The sequence below is a fragment of the Pollicipes pollicipes genome, unplaced genomic scaffold (genome assembly GCF_011947565.3).
Source record: "Pollicipes pollicipes isolate AB1234 unplaced genomic scaffold, Ppol_2.1 Scaffold_7262;HRSCAF=8765_pilon_pilon_pilon, whole genome shotgun sequence".
NCBI lineage: Eukaryota > Metazoa > Arthropoda > Thecostraca > Pollicipedomorpha > Pollicipedidae > Pollicipes > Pollicipes pollicipes.
In genome coordinates, this window is record NW_023597055.1 from 15,255,579 (window position 1) to 15,273,197 (window position 17,619).

Genomic DNA, 17,619 nt, shown 5'->3' on the forward strand with positions numbered 1-17,619 from the left:
CATGTGTCCTACCCATGGACACTGCAAATGATGCTGTTTGTAACGTATGACGTAAAGATACGCCTTCTTCTCCCACCCGTCGCTGACCGTCGGTTTCGACAACATGCTAAAGGCATCGCGATCTCTTAATGGCGCAGTCGCGCACGGAAATCAATCGATTTAAAGAGAAAAGTACAAACTGGCAGTGGGGTGGCCCAGTGACAGCGTGGGGGCGGGAGGGGGAGGGGGCATACCACGCACGCCGCATTTAACGCTGGCTGTCAGAAGGCCCATCCACTGTTACTCGGCCAGCGACGCCTCTGAGCCGCTGGCCCACCACATGCGCAGCTGACTGCCCGAGCAACAGCCAGCTGCTGTCAACGGTTCGGCAGCTGGCACGAGCTCAGGTAGCTGCGTCAGCAGCGTAAGCTGAGCTCAGCTGGCGCCCCACCACACAAGCAGGCTGCTCCTCCAAGCCGCGGTGCGACGAGCACCGGCAGTGACCAGCAGCACAGGTATCCTGTACCGGCCAGCACCGACAGGGACCAGCAGCGCCGTCCGCCTCTCACCCGCCATCGGTGCCACACCCGGCACGCGGCGCGAGGTCTCAGCTGTCGCGGGAGCCACTCCAACTGTCCGGCGGGCACGCCAACTGTCCGGCGGGCACGCCCGCGGTACCGGCCGCATGCCGCGGCTGTCCGACGGGCCGCGCCGCCACGCCGTCTGCGGCCGAACATAACCGGCTGTCTGACGGCACACTGTCTGGCGGAACGCTCCCCAGCAGCCGCGGCCGCGGCCGGTACCGCTCCGTCTCCGGCGGGCCCCTGTCCAGCGTCAGACGCGGCTAAATATACCGGGGAGGGGCAGCTGCTGGGGCCAGCGGCGCGCCTGCAGCCCCGCCCGCCACCTCTGTACGCCCGGCAGGCCCCGGCCGACCCGTACCCCACCCAGGCCCCGGACCGCCGGCCGGTCCGAGCGACCCTGCTGTCGACGCCGCCGTCGCCGCCGGCCGCACGGCGCTGGCGCTGGCACGCCCCGGCGGAAATTATGGATTCAGCGCGGCAGCGGGCGAACGCGCCACAGATGTGGCCGCCGATATACGGCCGCCCGTGCGGGCAGCGGCCTCTTCGGCTCGCCGTCACCGCGCCGCACGCGCCGGCCGCTGTGCCGTTACACTGCGGCTGGAGCGGGCCGAGCCGCAGACGTCGGCCAGGACCGCAGCGGCGCTTGCATATCGGGTGGCAAGGTCCGCAACAGGTGCACTGCAGCGGCTACTGAGACTTGTTTTGAATTACGACGCGGGTTCGTGAATGCGAAACACGTTGATGCATGTGAAGTTACTGCACAGTGGTTAGTTATTGAGGCCTGCATGATGGTCGCGCACATCTAGCAACTACCAAGAATATCTCGCACTGGAATTCACACCAGCTCATAACCGTAGTTAAATTTAACGTGCCCCGGCGGAATTCACAGCTGACGGCGATTCCGCGCCGTTGGCCAGAAGGCAGCTATACATTCGAGTCTTTTTGAATTACGACTCACGTCAAACGCGCTGGCAATCTGTTTCGTATTCTTACCCAGGAGGTATTTCGCATCAATAATGCACGAGCTCAGCCACTTGGCTGCCACCTTAAACTTTGCTATCTGCATGTACCATAGCTCAGCTTGTTGAAAGGCAACTTCATCTCTGTCAAGCCAAGCCCTCCGGAAGTCACAGAGCCTGGATATAAAATATCAAACAGATTTGTTTTGACTGGATCGTGTGATAAGCACCGCCCGACGACACGGTTCCGCGGTGCTCAGAAGGGCGCTCCGCTGCGCCAGATCCGCAAGCTGATTCAGATAAATTCGCAGTGGCTAAACAGATGTCAGTGCCAACGTGACATCAAAGAGGCTCGTCCAGCCCGGCTGGCATGAAGGACAGACCTGCTATCAACCAAGCCTTGCGCGCGCATCTCCAAAGGCAAACAGAAGGGGAGGAGCGGGCAGGGAGAAAAACATACCCTTTCGTTTTGGGATACAAGCTCTTATTCTCTTTTCAGAGTACGTAGTCTCATGCTCTGTTCACAACGAGCATTTATATGCATAAATTCATCCGATTTCCTTTCACCGACATTAGGAAACAAACGCCGACATTCCGTCAGAGACGTCAGTGACGACAGCGGCCCACACTATCCACACGCTGCCACACACCTGACTTACGCACGCATCCCCAGTCCGCCCATACAGCAGCACAGCACCCGGCGCTCTCGGACGGCGGCGGCGACGGCGGCGGCGGCGGCCCCGTGCTTGGCGGCGGTGCGAGACTGGAGCCGCCGGCCTGCAGCCACGACCTCGCGCGCCGCCCGGCCGGCTGTCCTTATTCGGTCGCCGCCGGCCCGCCCCGCCGCCGGCCGAGATCTCATCGGGCCGCGGCCCGGCGGACGCCAGGCGCAGCGCCCCACCACGGGATGGGAACAGGCGCCGCCGAAGGACGGGCGAGGACAGGTGCCAGCAGGGGGGGGGGGGGGGGGGTGACGAAGACAGGCAAGGAGACAGGACGGGGCAGGTGCCCGGAGCTGGAATACAGACAGTGATTGAGAGAGGACGAAGAACACAGGTGCCGTCACAGGACGGGACGAGGACAGGTACCTGGGGAGGGACGGGCGAGGGCAAATCCGGGGGGGGGGGGACGAGGCAAAGGCAGGTGAGGACGAGTACATGGGGAGACAGGATGAGACAGGTCCCCGGAGATGGAATACGGACAGTGATTGAGAGAGGACGAGGAACACAGGTGCCGTCAGAGGACGGGACGAGGACAGGTGTCAGGGACAGAGAAGGGAGAGAACAGGTACCAGGGGGGGGGGGCGAAGACAAGTGAGAACGGGCAAATGAGGAGAAGGGCGGGACGAGGACAGGTGAAGACGGGCACATGAGGAACCCGGACGAAGCAGGTGGTGCCCGGGGATGAAACACGGAAAGGTTTCGAAAGAGGACGGGATAAAGATGGGTTAAGACAAATCATCGTGGGAGGAAGGTTCGAGGATAGTTGATAGATAGAATGTTAGATAGATAGATAGAAGATAGATAAACAGAATGACAGAAGATAGTTGTGAGGGAAGTCATGGCCTCCAAGATATACAAAACACTGACAAATATCAGAAGAGTTGAGTTGTCTGTCTATGCCTGTGAAGTCTGTTTGCGTCTGCGACTGTCGTGAAGATTGGGAAAGCGTTGTAACCGCTCCCGTGAGAGGAATTACAAAGCAACACAGCAGCACTGGCGCGGCTACCGAACGGCTGCTAACCACATCGATTTCGTAGAATCGGCCAAACCTTCCGCAAACGCGAGCGAAACTATCGTTCGGCGGCGCAATCTGATAACGCACTGAGTACGCACAACAGATAAAAGAGCGTCCGTCTTGAGACCTGCTTAAGTGCTCTGTGGACCCTTCCGTGGACCCGTCCTCTGCGTCTGTCCGCGCGCGCCGCATCCTGCGACGAAGAACGCATTTTGCAAATCTGTTTTGCGACGAACAAAGCCGCTCGCAGCGTCTCGACGGGCTTCGAGTGCCCACGGATACCAATGCAAGCACGAGCGACAGACAGAAGGCGCGCCTGCAGGCCTGAGCACACGTAATACGGATGGTAGAAGCTTCTGTGACGGGATTGAGGCACAGTGACGTTCCCGAGCCGGCACGGGCAGTGCTTTGTGCTGTTCGCGCCACCAGCAACGGTAAAACAAAAGTGTGCACAAATATGAGTGGTCGTCCATGTGAGCATCCTGGTTCACGGGAATCGTGAACTGAGTGTTTGCGGCTGCTCCGACACCACGTGAGTGTAACTCCGGTGACTGCAACTTTCTAATCAAGTTTTTAGTGACTTTCCATTCAAACGATGCAATCATGCAGACTCTCTCCACCCTCCACATGCATTAAAAAGTCCAAAACAAATATACTGCCAGGATGTGGCAGCAACAAATCATGAGATACGAATCACCAGCAACATTGTTTGCAACCGTTCACGGAGACGCCTTCTCTAACACCTCACGAAAAGCCGACCGAGCCACCAAAGATGTAACCGCCGCACTCCAGGTTCCAAGGCTGCCCGACTCATGTACCCCTCCCCTTCCTTGAATAGTTTGGCTGTGTCGACTGTTCCTAACTTAAGACACTGACGCCATGTGCTGTTTACCATCTCACGGCGAAGAACGACGCGACACCTTCGGACGCCAGTGACCACAGAAGCTGGTCGTCAAGATGAGCGCTGTGAGCCCGGCATTGTACCGCCCGCGCCCGACACTGGGACGTTCTGAACCCCGGGCAATCTGAAGCGTCGTATCAAAACTCAATGGCCGGTACGCTATCGTTTTCAGGGACTGAACGAGCGCTTGTCGTTCCGGCACTTGAGACGGTAGACTGGTGGCTGGAGTGTTCGTGAGTGCCATCACTGCTACCAGAACGATCAGCACCACCACAAGACAGAGCACAACGCATTAAATGTACAGGCCACCGTTCTGTTACCGGCCCCAATGGCGACAAACGAGGGACTTTAAGTCGGCTCTGTGGCGCTCCCAACAGCGTGAGACACGGGAGCGACCACGCCGACAGACGCCAGTCAGAGTGTCAGCTGTGTCGCTCCCAACAGTGTGAGACACAGGAGCGGCCGCCGCCGACAGACGCCAGTCAGACTGTCAGCTGTGTGTCACTCCCAACAGCACAGGCGCACATGGTCAGCCGAGCCGCTCGCCCAGTAGGTCACAAATTAAATCACACGCCGGAGCAGCAATACTCGAGAGCGCGCCCTCCCTCTGTCCTCTCAGCACTTCCTTACCGCATTGTCCACTCTGAGAAAACAAGTGCAGCGCCTGCTGAAGACACTGTCTTCTGAGCGGAAGGCACGGCCGGTGAGCTCTCCCGCGTGACATCCTGGCCGGTGCTCCCTGCTGCCAGACCCGTTCTGCAGATGAGCGCTGTCTTACGACGTGGCCTGTGCCCTATGGTCTGTTGTCGAGAGCTTGACAGACACCGATATCGCGGAATTAAGTGCTCGTCTTACTGAAATATTTTACAGATGGCCTTCGTGACCTCGGCCCGCTTCAGATGCAAGGCTTCAATCATGTCGTGATAAAACTGGCGAAATGGGCGCATGATGTGCTCTATATTTGTGTGCCGGGAACGCTGGCCGCACCTGCTCTGCACCTCCTGACCCGCGCCCTGGTGGGCCTCCTCGGAACTACAAGGTCTGCCGCCCGCTTTCTGCACAGGAGAGTGCGGGACAGCAGGGCGCAATGTAACAGCATGGAGCATGCGTCCAGCATGAGGCCGGCACACCCAATTCACTGCTGACAGCGCCACTTAAAAAACGTCGCATTAATGGCATTGGTAAGACGTCATACCGCCATGTAAGCCCTCCAGCGTGGTTCTTACTAACAAAAGCGTAATTTTTCAACATCCATCTTGGGTACGGGACTGCACCAGCACACCATGTCTAGCAGAAGGCGAGCGCCGGGCGGTAAGCCCCAGGCGGGGCCGCGTCCCCGCGGCGTGAGCGCGGCTGCCGTGCCTGAGCCAGGGCTTCGCCACGGCGCCATCCCAGGCCGGACCGTGCTGCGGACCACTGACGGCTCCCAGTCCGGCGCGGGCAGCGAGGTATGCGGCGTCACGGCCGGCGGGACGGCGCCGGCGCTGACGACACTGGAGCCGACCCCGGCGTCAGGCGGCAGCCGGCCGGCTCCGCCCGGCTGGGCGGGACGGGGACGGGGCCACGCCACACCGGTCAGGTCTGCCCCCCCTGCTAGGTCCGACTCGGCTCCTTCCCACGAGGATAGGACAGGCTAGATCAGGCGAGGTCGATTCGGCTGAACTCGTCTCGACTATCCACCCTCTCTCAACGTACGCCGGCGCCGGCTCCGGCTCCGGCTCCGGCTCCGGCTCCGGCTCCGGCCCCGTCCCCGGCTCTGGCTCCAGCTCCGGCTCCGGCTCCGTCTCCGGCTCCGGCTCTGACCCCGGCCCCAGCCCCGGCTCCGGCTCCAGCTCCGGCTCCGGCTCCAGCTCCGGCTCCGGCTCCGTCTCCGGCTCCGGCTCTGACCCCGGCCCCAGCCCCGGCTCCGGCTCCAGCTCCGGCTCCGGCTCCAGCTCCGGCTCCGGCTCCGTCTCCGGCTCCGGCTCTGACCCCGGCCCCAGCCCCGGCTCCGGCTCCAGCTCCGGCTCCGGCTCCGGCTCCGGCTCCGGCTCCGGCTCCGGCCCCGTCTCCGGCCCTGGCTCCAGCTCCGGCTCCGGCTCCGGCTCCGGCTCTGACCCCGGTCCCAGCCCCGGCCCCGGCTGCGGCTCCATTTCAGCTCGCCGTGGGAGAGGCTTCCATACGGGCCGATGGCGGGGCACCCAGAACGAACAGGACGGCCGGCGCAGCACAGAGCGACGGCAGTAATGGTGGGAGCCGGGGCGGTTCCATTAGCCCGTGTACCTCGCGACCGTCGCCCGATCCCATTGTTAAGAGCGACATACAATTCATCACCGCCACACCTAAACCGAGCCGCGGCGGACATGGTTCTCAGCCAGGGCCGCTCTCGTAGATTCAGCGCGCTACCAATGTCCACCAATCACAGCTTTACCAATCACAGCTGTACCAATCACAGCTTTATCAATCACAGCTTCACCAATCACAGATTCACCAATCGAAGCTTCACCAATCACAGTTTCACCAATCAAATCTTCACCAATCAATCCTATGCCTTCCTTTCAGGAGTCACACACATGCAGCTTTAATCGGTGTATGCACGACCATCGAGTGCAAACATGTGGTCACTGGTTCTCACGGATCCGCCGGGGAGTGGGGCCCTGTCAGGTCACAGTGCATTTGACTGCTCCACACATCGCTCCCCCTCCCTCTCCGACTGCCACTGCGACTGCGACTGCGACTGCGACTGCGACTGCAACTGCGACTGTGACTACGACTGCGACTTAGACTCAGAGTGAGACTCGGCACCGGCGCCGCCCCGCCTGCGACGCGCCGGATGGCGGCGCGCCGCTGCGAGCGCGCGGGCTGTACCCGGCCGCTCGGAGGGCGCCGGGGCCGGCCCGGCTGCTGGCGTGGCGGCCGGCGAGGCCGCATCCGACACCGGCGCCGGACCGGCGGCCGTGTCACATGTCGCGTGTCGGGGCCAGGGCCAGGCTCTGTGTCGGCGCGGGCGCCGATCCGTTTCGGTGTAGGTGTCCACGCCCGAGTGTAGGTCAGCAGTCGGCGTGTGGCAGGACCCGCGTCCATGTTGGCACCCGTCAGGTTGTGGAGTCAGAGCGCGTCCATGTCAGGGGCATCGATGTTTTGTCCCCGTAAGCGTTAGGATCAGGTTCGCTCCCATTATCAGCACGGACATCCGCCCCGGTATTTGGTGGAACAGCGCTGGCGTCAATCACCTGCCAGCGTCCGTGTTACTGTCTGTTGAGGAGACATGTCCACGCGTTACGAAAGGCCCCATGGGGCGTTACTGGACCGCACTATGTATATACACGGCACATCCCTCCACTCCGTGAAAACAAGCGCTCCGGCCGGCTGGGACAAGCGCTCTCAACACCTCACCAACGACGAAATAAATAAACACGGAGTGCGGAGCCACCAGTCACGTGTCACCGCGAGCGACCGTGCAACAACGGCGCCGGCACGTAAACACCAGCGCGGCACCGATACACCACCCGACCGGCCCACAATTGCACCAGACACCACCGCCCCAATCGACCGCGCGTGGTCGGGCGCCCCGTCACTGGCGTTCCGCCGGCCACCAGCTCGGTTAGAATGCGTCGATGAATATTCAGTGGCCGCGCTCCGCACTGTCCGCGGTTACTGCGCTAACGGCTGATCGCTGCGATGGCCCGAGGCGAAGCGGTGGTGGCGCCGGGGCGCAGCGACCGCCGGCCGCACGAGCGGACGTGCCGGACACCTGCCCGACGCCCAGCCGGGCCGCGGCGGACACGGGTCGGGTCCGCAACCGCGGCGCTGGTTGTTGTGGTTTAGACCACGCTGCCTGCTCAGAGCCGTCCGCGTGGTTAGGCTCCTTGTAGATCTGGCCGCTCTGGGAAAATCCTAAGAATTCGGGGAATCGGGATTTTGTTGATGGTTCTAGGGTCCGATGCCAGTAGCAACAGAGCCGGTGCCTCTCGACGGGCACTTGGCAATCGACAGCCATCACGGCAACGATGGCGACAGGCATCACGTGCACTCACGGCGCACCGTCGGGATCACCGTCCACATCACCGATCACTGATCACTGATCATCGATCACTATCACACTGATCACTATCCAGGCCGCTCTGAGATTGGCACAGACCCGACGGTGTCCGTAGATGACCGCTCTGGTATGCAGGCGCCGGTCACATGTGGACCGGACACCGCCACTTCAGCAGACCGGACACGGCCGTGTCCGCGGACCGGACACAGTCGTGTCCGCGGACCGGATACGGCCTCTTCAGCAGACCGGACACAGCCGTGTCCGCGGACCGGACACGGCCGCTTCAGCACACCGGATACAGTCGTGTCCGCGGCCCGAGCACAGTCGTGTCCGCGGACCGGACACAGTCGTGTCTGCGGACCGGACACGGCCTCTTCAGCAGACCGGACACAGCCGTGTCCGCGGACCGGACACGGCCGCTTCAGCAGACCGGACACAGTCGCGTCCGCGGACTGGACACCGCTGCTTCAGCACACCGGACACAGTCGTGTCCGCGGCCCGGGCGGGCACAGTTGTGTCCGCGGACCGGACACAGTCGTGTCTGAGGACCGGACACCGCCGTTTCAGCAGACCGCACACGGCCGTGTCCGCGGAGATTGGTCGGGGTCGCCTGATCCGGCTGTCAGTGTCGCCGGCTGCCCGAGAGATCAGCGAGGACATCCCGTCTGAACGGGCCGATCAGCGACGGCGGCGGCGCGTGAGGGGCAGACCGCCGGCGCCACCGGACCGTCAGACGCCGAGGAGACGTGTTGGACAGGCGTGAGGGGCAGACCGCGGGCGCCGCTCGGCTATCGGACGGTACGGAGACGTGTCGGACGGTGGGAAGAGGGGTGCAGGCGTGATGTGTGGGGAGTCCCATTATCGAGAAAGCCTGGTGGGACTGTCCGATAGGTACGTCAGGCAGTACAGCAAGGTTGTCACGGGAGGTTTACCAGCCTGTCCGGGCAGGACTGCCCGGGAGGGCCACGTCGGACCTCCGGACGGCTGGGGAAGCTGCTGGACCAGATGTGCTGGGCTGAGTTCTAGGTTCGTTCGCTCTTAAAAATGGCCCCGAACAAAGTCACCGAAGGCTCGACTGCAATGGAAGAAAACTGCGACAAAACGAAGGACTTGGAAAGTGGTTTGGCAACTTTAGTTCCTTGTTGGTGGTTCTCCCCCACGGAAAAAAAATACTCGGCTTAGTAAGCGGAACGACACAAAAGGCCTGTCTCGGCCGGCCGAGGCTGGGCTTGGCAACGCCACGCGCAGGCTAGTGGGCTTCCGCCGTCATGGCAACGGCCAGTGTCACCGAATCCCGGTCCCAGTTCTAGTTCCAGTCCAATTCCCAAATCCCCAGTCCCCGGTCCCCACACCCAGTCAAAGTCACAGTCGCAAACAGAAATCTAGCTCCAGCGCCAGTCACTGTCCTAGATCTAGTGTCAGCTCCAGTTCCGCTCAGTCACAGTCACAGTCACAGTCACAGTCACAGTCACAGTCACAGTCACAGTCACAGTCACAGTCACAGACACAGGCACAGGCACAGGCACAGACACAGATCCAGCTCCAGCACCAGTCCCTGCTCCGATTCCAGTTTCAGCTCCAGTTTAACTCCGTCCCAGTCACAGACCCAGTCCTAGACCTAATCCCAGATCCCGTCCCCAGTCACGGCTCCATCTCCAGCAGCAGCGCCTGTGCCCGCCCCAGCTCCAGCCCCAGCAGCAGCACCAGTGCCCACCCCTGCCACAGCTCCAGCCCCAGTCCCGGGAGCCCGCCGTGTCGTCGGCGGCGGACCCGGTGGCTCGACCTCAGCGGCCGCAGCCGACGATGCGCCCGTGTTGACTCGGACACTAATGATGATGGTGATGCATGGCGATGGCATGACAGCCAATCGCGTGCATTATTCGGACACATAACGACCCTATCTCCAGATACGGCCCTGCTGACGGCTGCGTTTGGTCTCAGCAGGCATATCAGCTGAATCGACGGAGCAGCTAAGGCCGGACCATTCGGCAGAGCGCATGCACGCCGCAAGAGAGAAAAATCGCAATGAAATTAGTGGCGAGTTGGAGTAGCCCGGCAATATCGTCGGTCTTAACTGACCCAACCTGACCCAGCCAGACCCGACCTGACCCGACCTGACCGGGCCGGCGGGCGCTGGCGCCGGTTGCGCTCGCTCCTAATCGGATTGACAGCGGAGGCGGCTGATTGGATTGATCGGCTGTGCGGCGCGCGCGGGGCTCGGGCGGACGCGGAGGGGAGGGCCGGGGAGGGGCGGGGAAGGCGCCGCGGGGCCGGCCGCGGGCGTGCCGCGCCCCAAACGCGGCCCCACCCCCGCCGCGCGCCGGGCCAGGTCGATACGACGAGCCAGCCGAGGAGCGGCCCGTGCTGGTGGCGCGGTCGAGGGCGCACGAGTGGTCCTTCGCCCGTACACGAGCGTGGAGCAGCCGCGAGCTGCAATGCCCCTCCCCCCCCCCCCCCACACACACTCACGCGGGACTGGCGAAGCTCGACAGAAGGACCCGACACCGCCGGAGGAATGGAGAAAAACACAGCCGTGCTCCTCATGATGATACAAACGTTGCGCACACTTCAGAAGAAGCCCTAAAAGTACACGCTGATGCGGACAGGGTATTTATTCAGCCCCCCCCCCCCCCGCCCCTCCCCCTCCAAGTCTATCCGGCCTCCAAATCCCCGCCACAAAAGCTATCTGATGACAGCGTAGACCTGCAGAGGATATCTGACTCCGTGTATATGAGGATATGTGAGTTGATATAGCCCCCCCCCCCCCTCCCACACGCACACGGAACCGAACGTCAGCTGGGGCAGTCAGTGTCTACCGTGCCGGACTTTGATAAGGGGACGGGCAAGCGATCCAGAGCACCGGAGCCGCCCCTGGCGCGGCCGGCATTCCTTCAAGCCAGCCATACCAGGGACGGGCTGCCATAACCGTCGGTGAGATCATTCAGCCACACTTCTCAGTCCCGTGGTGCCGTGATCGCCAGTGACATCATTGAGCCACACTCCTCAGTCCTGTAGTGCTAGGACCGTCAGTGAGGTCATTCAGCCACACTTCTCAATCCCATGGTGCCGTACCGTGAGTGACATCATTCAGCCACACTTCTCAGTCCCGTGGTGCTATACCGTGAGTGACATCATTCAGCCACACTTCTCAGTTCCATGGTGCCGTACCGTGAGTGACATCATTCAGCCACACTTCTCAGTCCAATGGTGCTATACCGTGAGTGACATCATTCAGCCACACTTCTCAGTCCCATGGAGCTATACCGTGAGTGACATCATTCAGCCACACTTCTCAGTCCAATGGTGCTATACCGTGAGTGACATCATTCAGCCACACTTCTCAGTCCCATGGAGCTATACCGTGAGTGACATCATTCAGCCACACTTCTCAGTCCAATGGTGCTGTACCGTGAGTGACATCATTCAGCCACACTTCTCAGTGCCGCGGTAGTCATCGTCAGCACCACAGTGACTGTTACTTTGACCTTCACTTTGACCTTCAGTTCCGTACACGACGATCGGTGCGAACGGCCACATCTGGTCCATCCACATGTACTTCGAAAGCGTCACCAGCTCGACAAGTAAATCCCGCCGAACGGACCTTCGACCGGCGAGGCCGTTCCCAAACGTTCTCCGATAGGACTGACTGAGAACGGTGTCGTGAGAGACAACACATCTGAAGTAGCGCGGCCCACTGCGAGGCGAGTGACCGCGGGCCATTCGTAGCCGGCTCGGTACTCGGCAGCTTCGGCGGTCGGCAGGCTCGGGTGTACGGTAAGGCGCCACACCAGGCGGCACCTGAGCCCCCACACGTCCCTGGGCTACCTAGCCAGCAGATCCCGCCAGCAGGGCCAGCCCGGGGCCAGGCCTGCAGCCCCCCCCCCCCTCTCCCCCACGTCCGGACGGCGACGGCCCGCCGGAGCGCGGAATGTCCGCGTCCGCGCGGTCGGGCACCTGGACGGCGTCGAAGCCGGCGCGTCGCTGCAGCCGGCGCGGACCGAGCGTCAGCGCGCGGCGCCGCAGCGGCCGGCGCGACGGCAGTCAGCCGCCACTACCGAGTGATGGACGCGACCGCGCCGGTGCCCTACGGCCGGCCGAGCCATTGGCGCTAATTAAGGCGGCCACGCCTCGAGCCGCGCCACGGCCGCGGCCCGCTCACAGCCCACAGATTGGGCCCCTCCGCGGCGGAGGCTCGGCCGCCGGCGCGGGCCGCGACCAATGGCGATGAATGGTCCGTGCCGGCGCGGTCGGGCGCGCGGGAGCGCTCGGCGGGCGACGCAGGTGGCGCAGATGGGCGCCGGTGCTGGGAATCGGCGCGGGCTTCACTGGCGCGCGGCGCGAGCTGACGTCTAGATTGGCGCACGTGGAGGTCGTGGAGGAACCACCGCTGTTCGAAACTGGGCGCGGAATGTCCGGCACGTGTGACCTCAAATCCAGAGCACTGCGAAGCTCTTGAACAAAAATGAAGATACTGTGCCTGTGAAACGCGGCATAATTTCTGACTCGCGTTGGTATCTGAATTGCTAATTGGTGCATGCCTTAATTAGTCATTAGTATCTGAATTACGGTGCGGCTCGAGAAGCGATCGTATGCATTAAACTGGGCAGCCAATAACAACCCAGCGACGCGTTGGCCAATACCAGGCTCCGTAGACGGCGCGCGCTGCTGGTCGGTCCGTTACTTCGAACACGACCCATGTCGGATTTCACTTATCAGCCCGCTGGCGGGGGGTCTCGCGGTCCGCACCGGGCCTCCCACTGACCGTCTGCGGACCACCGGCCCCCGCCGCGTGCCGGGCCGACGAGGCACAGCGCCGAGCAGCCGGGGCCGGCCGATCTGTTCAGCTCCCGGCGAGCGGGAGTGTTCACAGCTGGAGCTGAGTGAAGCTGCCGCTCTCGGCTGGCGGCCACGCCGGGCACTGTAAGCCGGAGGCCAACGGAGAGTTCAGTCCAACGGAGAGCCCCATGGAGAGGTCCGCAGAGAGCCCCACGGAGAGTCCAGTTCGAGGGCAGCGTTACGGCACCGGGCACGACATTATTATGGCGAGAGCCAGCTGGGCGCAGAGTGACGTCACGGGGGACAACTCCTTAGGTTACCGCAGCAGGGCCGCTTATGCGACAGCTGGTCTGAGGCGACAGCAACACTGCAGAAGTGTAGAGACAGCAATGCCGTCGAGCCCGGCTCTTTCCCAGCACCAGGAACCCCAGCAGCGCGCACAGTGAGAAGGCTTGGGACCGGCCGGGGACCGGCTCCCTCCTAGCACCAGGTACTCCAGCAGCGCGCCCAGTGAGAAGGCTTGGGACCGGCCGGAGACCGACTCTTTCCCAGCACCAGGGACCCCAGCAGCGCGCCCGGTGAGAAGGCTTGGGACCGGCCGGGGACCGGCCCTCTCCCAGCACCAGGGACCCCAGTAGCGCGCCCGGTGAAAAGGCTCGGGACCGGCCGGGGACCGGGTCTCTCCCAGCACCAGGGACCCCAGCAGCGCGCCCGGTGAGAAGGCTCAGGACCGGCCGGGGACCGGGTCTCTCCCAGCACCAGGGACCCCAGTAGCGCGCCCGGTGAGAAGGCTTGGGACCGGCCGGGGACGTGCCGTCCATGCCGTCGGCCGGGTCAGGTGCTGACGCCGGCCACGGGACCGGCCAGCACGGCACCGCCTGTCAGCCAGCGCCCGACCGAGCTGGCCCGTCACGGGAGCGGTGCAGGTGACAAGACACGCACGGTACGGCACGGCACGGCACGGCACGGCACGGCGTCGCTGGGCCTCATCGACGACCGCAGCAGAGTGCCACTCGGGCCAGGCGAATGCGAAAGCAGTGAGCCCATCACTGGGGGACTGAAGCCGACAGGTCAGACAGAAGGGTCGCGTCCGGAGACCCCCGACTCGCCGGGTGGCACGACTTGCGACCTTGACCTGCGCGCACTTCAAGGTCGCAGGCCGTGGCTCCGGGCTGACCAGGCTGACCAGGCTCAGGTCGTGAACTTAGCGACTGGTTGGGGCGCTGAGTACTGCCACTGCACTCCCGGCGGTAGACGCCTTGCGGCTCTGTGGCAGCAACGAAAATGGCATTTATTGCTCGGTCGCCGTCTGTGCATTTACAGCTGGTGCTACCCTACCTCGGCATTCAAAAGTTCATTCCACGGAAGTGCCGATGAATACGTTTTAGTGAGCACACCACCGCATATCTATTATTCATATAGCCCACGCTACGCTCCACCGCATTATGAATTGCGTGCCGCCATAACTGCGTTACCACATGCATGGCGGCGTTTCTGACACTCTGCAAATCGGGCGCCCTTTACCGGCGCGGTATTTAGAGGCCCGCCGCTGCAACAGCGGCGCTCCCGGGCGACACCGCGTCGGTCCCTGACAGGTGACCATTGGTGTGACTCAGCCCGCGCGGGCAGCTGAACACCGACATTTGATTCGTGACGTCACCTGCCGCTGGTGAAGGGCCGCGTCCGTCAACGCCGTCCCGCCAACCCACGCCAACCGTCAACGTCAACGCCGCTCCGTCAACCGACGCCAACTGTGAAGGCTTTGAGCCAGGCTGCCGCAGACAATGGGCTGCTGAGCCAAGCGACAAACCACGCTGGCTTCAGATCAAAGTTCCTCATTACTTCACATATTTCGGAACCGACCGCCAATGGGATCGTCACGCGACTCGCCCCCCCCCCCTCCCCCCGTGCATTACGCGGTCGGAGAACGTAGTACCAAGCACGCGACCGAGCTCGCACTCACGGTAATAGCAACACGAGGTAAAGCCGAGCCGAAGCTACAACACCAGCCCTGTTTGGGTGACGATGGTCTGTGCGTCATCTGACGCTTCCGAAGGACTATTTTGCGTTTTATGGATGCCCAATTGCGCTATGTACCGTTAAGTTATAATGCCCGGCTTATACGTATACACACACACACACACACACACACACACACACACACATATATATATATATATATATATATATATATATATATATATATATATATAATAGATATCGTATGAAGTATGAAATGCGATATGTCATCCAAGCTCCTAAATTCGACAAATCTGCACACAACGTCATCAGCCCATTTTTCTACCAACCGCACATCCTGTCAATATATCTTCTGGTCAGTATGTTGTATCGACGTAGCGGGGGGGGGGGGAGGGCTCATAACATGTTCCGGGGGGGGGGGGACATACATATTTACGACGCGTTTCTTATCACGTAACGCATAGGCCTAATGCTAGCTGTTTCTCTAGTCCCCGGGCCACGCACTCGATATCTCCGAGGCGGCGGCCGCTGACCGCGTGTTTCAGCGATCTCTGGCGGCACCGGCCCAGAGCGCCCCCGATGCGCCGGCGCCCGTCTGCGGGGGTGCTGCTGGTCCCGGTCCCGGTCGCCGCACCGCCTCCGAGTTGTCGCACACTGCCGGCGGCGGCGGCGGTGGCGGCGGCGGCGGAGCGGCCACGAGCACCGCTGTCGGAGCGGTAACGGCAACAACGCGCCGGCAGACAGGGCCGGGTGTCTGTTGGGCGCACGGCCGACGGACAGGGCGGAAGGCGGGGCTGTTACGTGGCGACGTTCGCAAGACATCACAACAGTGGGATGCATCACGCCACGCGCAACAAGCGAAATGGTAGGACGCGAGAGAGCTGCCAACTGTCACCACGCGGAAGGCACTCATCTGTGCGCCAGCAGATACGGTCTGAGGCCTCGGGGACGACATCTAGGGCCGGTCTCAGCGCCGGCCCTGGCCTGCCAGCGGGGCGCACAGGACCTCGGCGGCTGCCGAACGCCAGGACAGGTTCGACCGCACCGAACCGGTTACACCGCCCCCTCCCTCTCACGAACTGGCCTAGCACACAGGCTGGTGACATAGCCTGAAATAGTACGGCCAACCACGTGCTGAAGAATTGAGCACCGCGTCATAAATTCATCATTCTTCTTCACCAAAATCACCTGCCGTCGGGTCCGGGACGAACAATGTCAAGAATTAGGAGTTCCCACGGGTAGTAAGCATTGCAATTGTGTATGAGCCCTTCTAACGACAGCAATGACCCAGGCAGTAAAAGCCTGCGTCGATATTTATGAGACGGGCTGTACGGTCGCCGTGGAAGCGATGACCGGATCCGCGCACAACTGTCACGTAACGCCACAGGTCCGCCTCGGCGGTCGCGGAGAGCGGCGACCGCGGGGGGGGGAGGGGGGGGGGGGGGGGCTGGGGCGGGCCGTCGCCCAGGAAGACGTGAACAGCCGGTTCAGAACTGGACGCAAACCTTAGGGCAAAAGATAGCAGCCACGGGAAATAAGATGGACATATGCAGAGAACAATCGCCCTTCAACGTGGGTAGCGTTGACCGCACCAACACAGCAAAAAACCACAAACCGGGCAGAGCAGAAATCACGTGCCAGCCCATTGGTCATGAGCTGGCACGTTCGCCGCTGGCGTTCAATCAAGGCCGTTGCAATCACTTACCATCCACCCGTGCTTCGGCCAGAGGACATCTGACGCCCCGCGCGGGGAACAGGACCGCACTAAAAGGACCCGGCGGGGTCAGAGACATCTGACGCCCCCGCGCGGGGGAACAGGACGCACTCAAAGGACCCGGCGTTGGTGAAGGATCTGACGACCGTGACGGGTGGAAGGACCACATCACAGGACCCGGCTTGGCCAGCAGACATCTGACGCCCCCGCGGGGGAAACAGGGCCGCAACCTCACAGGACCCGGCGTTGGCCAGAGGACATCTGACGCCCCCGCGGGGGAACAGGACCCACTCACAGGCCCGGCGTGGCCAGAGGACATCTGACGCCCCGCGCGGGGAACAGGACCACTCACAGGACCCGGCGTGGCAAGAGGACATCTGACGCCCCCCGCGGGGAACAGGACCGCACTCACAGGACCCGGCGGTGGCAAGAGCACATCTGACGCCCCGCGCGGGGAACAGGCCCGAAGCTTGATAGACCTAGCCGCCCGAAATAATGCAGAATCGCTCATTTGGGACGCGAAACGCACCGTCGTCACTAAACATACATTCCCACAAGCGTAGGCACGCAAAATGGAGACCTTAAGACGGACATGTCGTGGCAATGGAAGGGACTCAATCCGATCTGAACGAGCACCCTCAATGGAGTGGACACAAAAGCACTTCAACGGTGAATTTATAGAGGAATTCCCATTTGAGCATACTTTGCAAACCGATCCAGTGATTCCATGTCCCTGTGTTTCCATCCAGCGGTCTTCCGGCCCAGCGGAGGGATATTCGCTTGCCCCTGCGCCTTCCGCTGTCCGCCACTGAGCCTCCCCACATTATCAGTCATTCCTCACTGGCCGTGCTCCAGTCACGTTTGGCAGGGCTCCTCACCTCCCACTTTGGTCGCCATGGGCTTCGGTCGCTGCTGTCGGATAGCGGGTCACCGCGTGCGTACGGGCACGGCGCCGCTCTCACGGGTGC

The 17,619-nt window shown here is 62.2% G+C and overlaps 1 protein-coding gene across 1 annotated transcript in view; it reads right to left on the reverse strand.

The window, feature by feature from the left end:
- The window catches only part of LOC119113877 (cAMP-dependent protein kinase type I regulatory subunit), a 49,989-nt gene extending 32,582 nt beyond the window's left edge, over positions 1-17,407 (reverse strand). Inside the window, exon 1 of the mRNA XM_037238109.1 lies at positions 17,355-17,407. Within this exon, the coding sequence (XP_037094004.1) occupies positions 17,355-17,396 (42 nt within the window). The 5' untranslated portion in view covers positions 17,397-17,407. The remainder of the gene's footprint in view (positions 1-17,354) is intronic.
- Between the last annotated feature and the right edge of the window lie 212 nt (positions 17,408-17,619).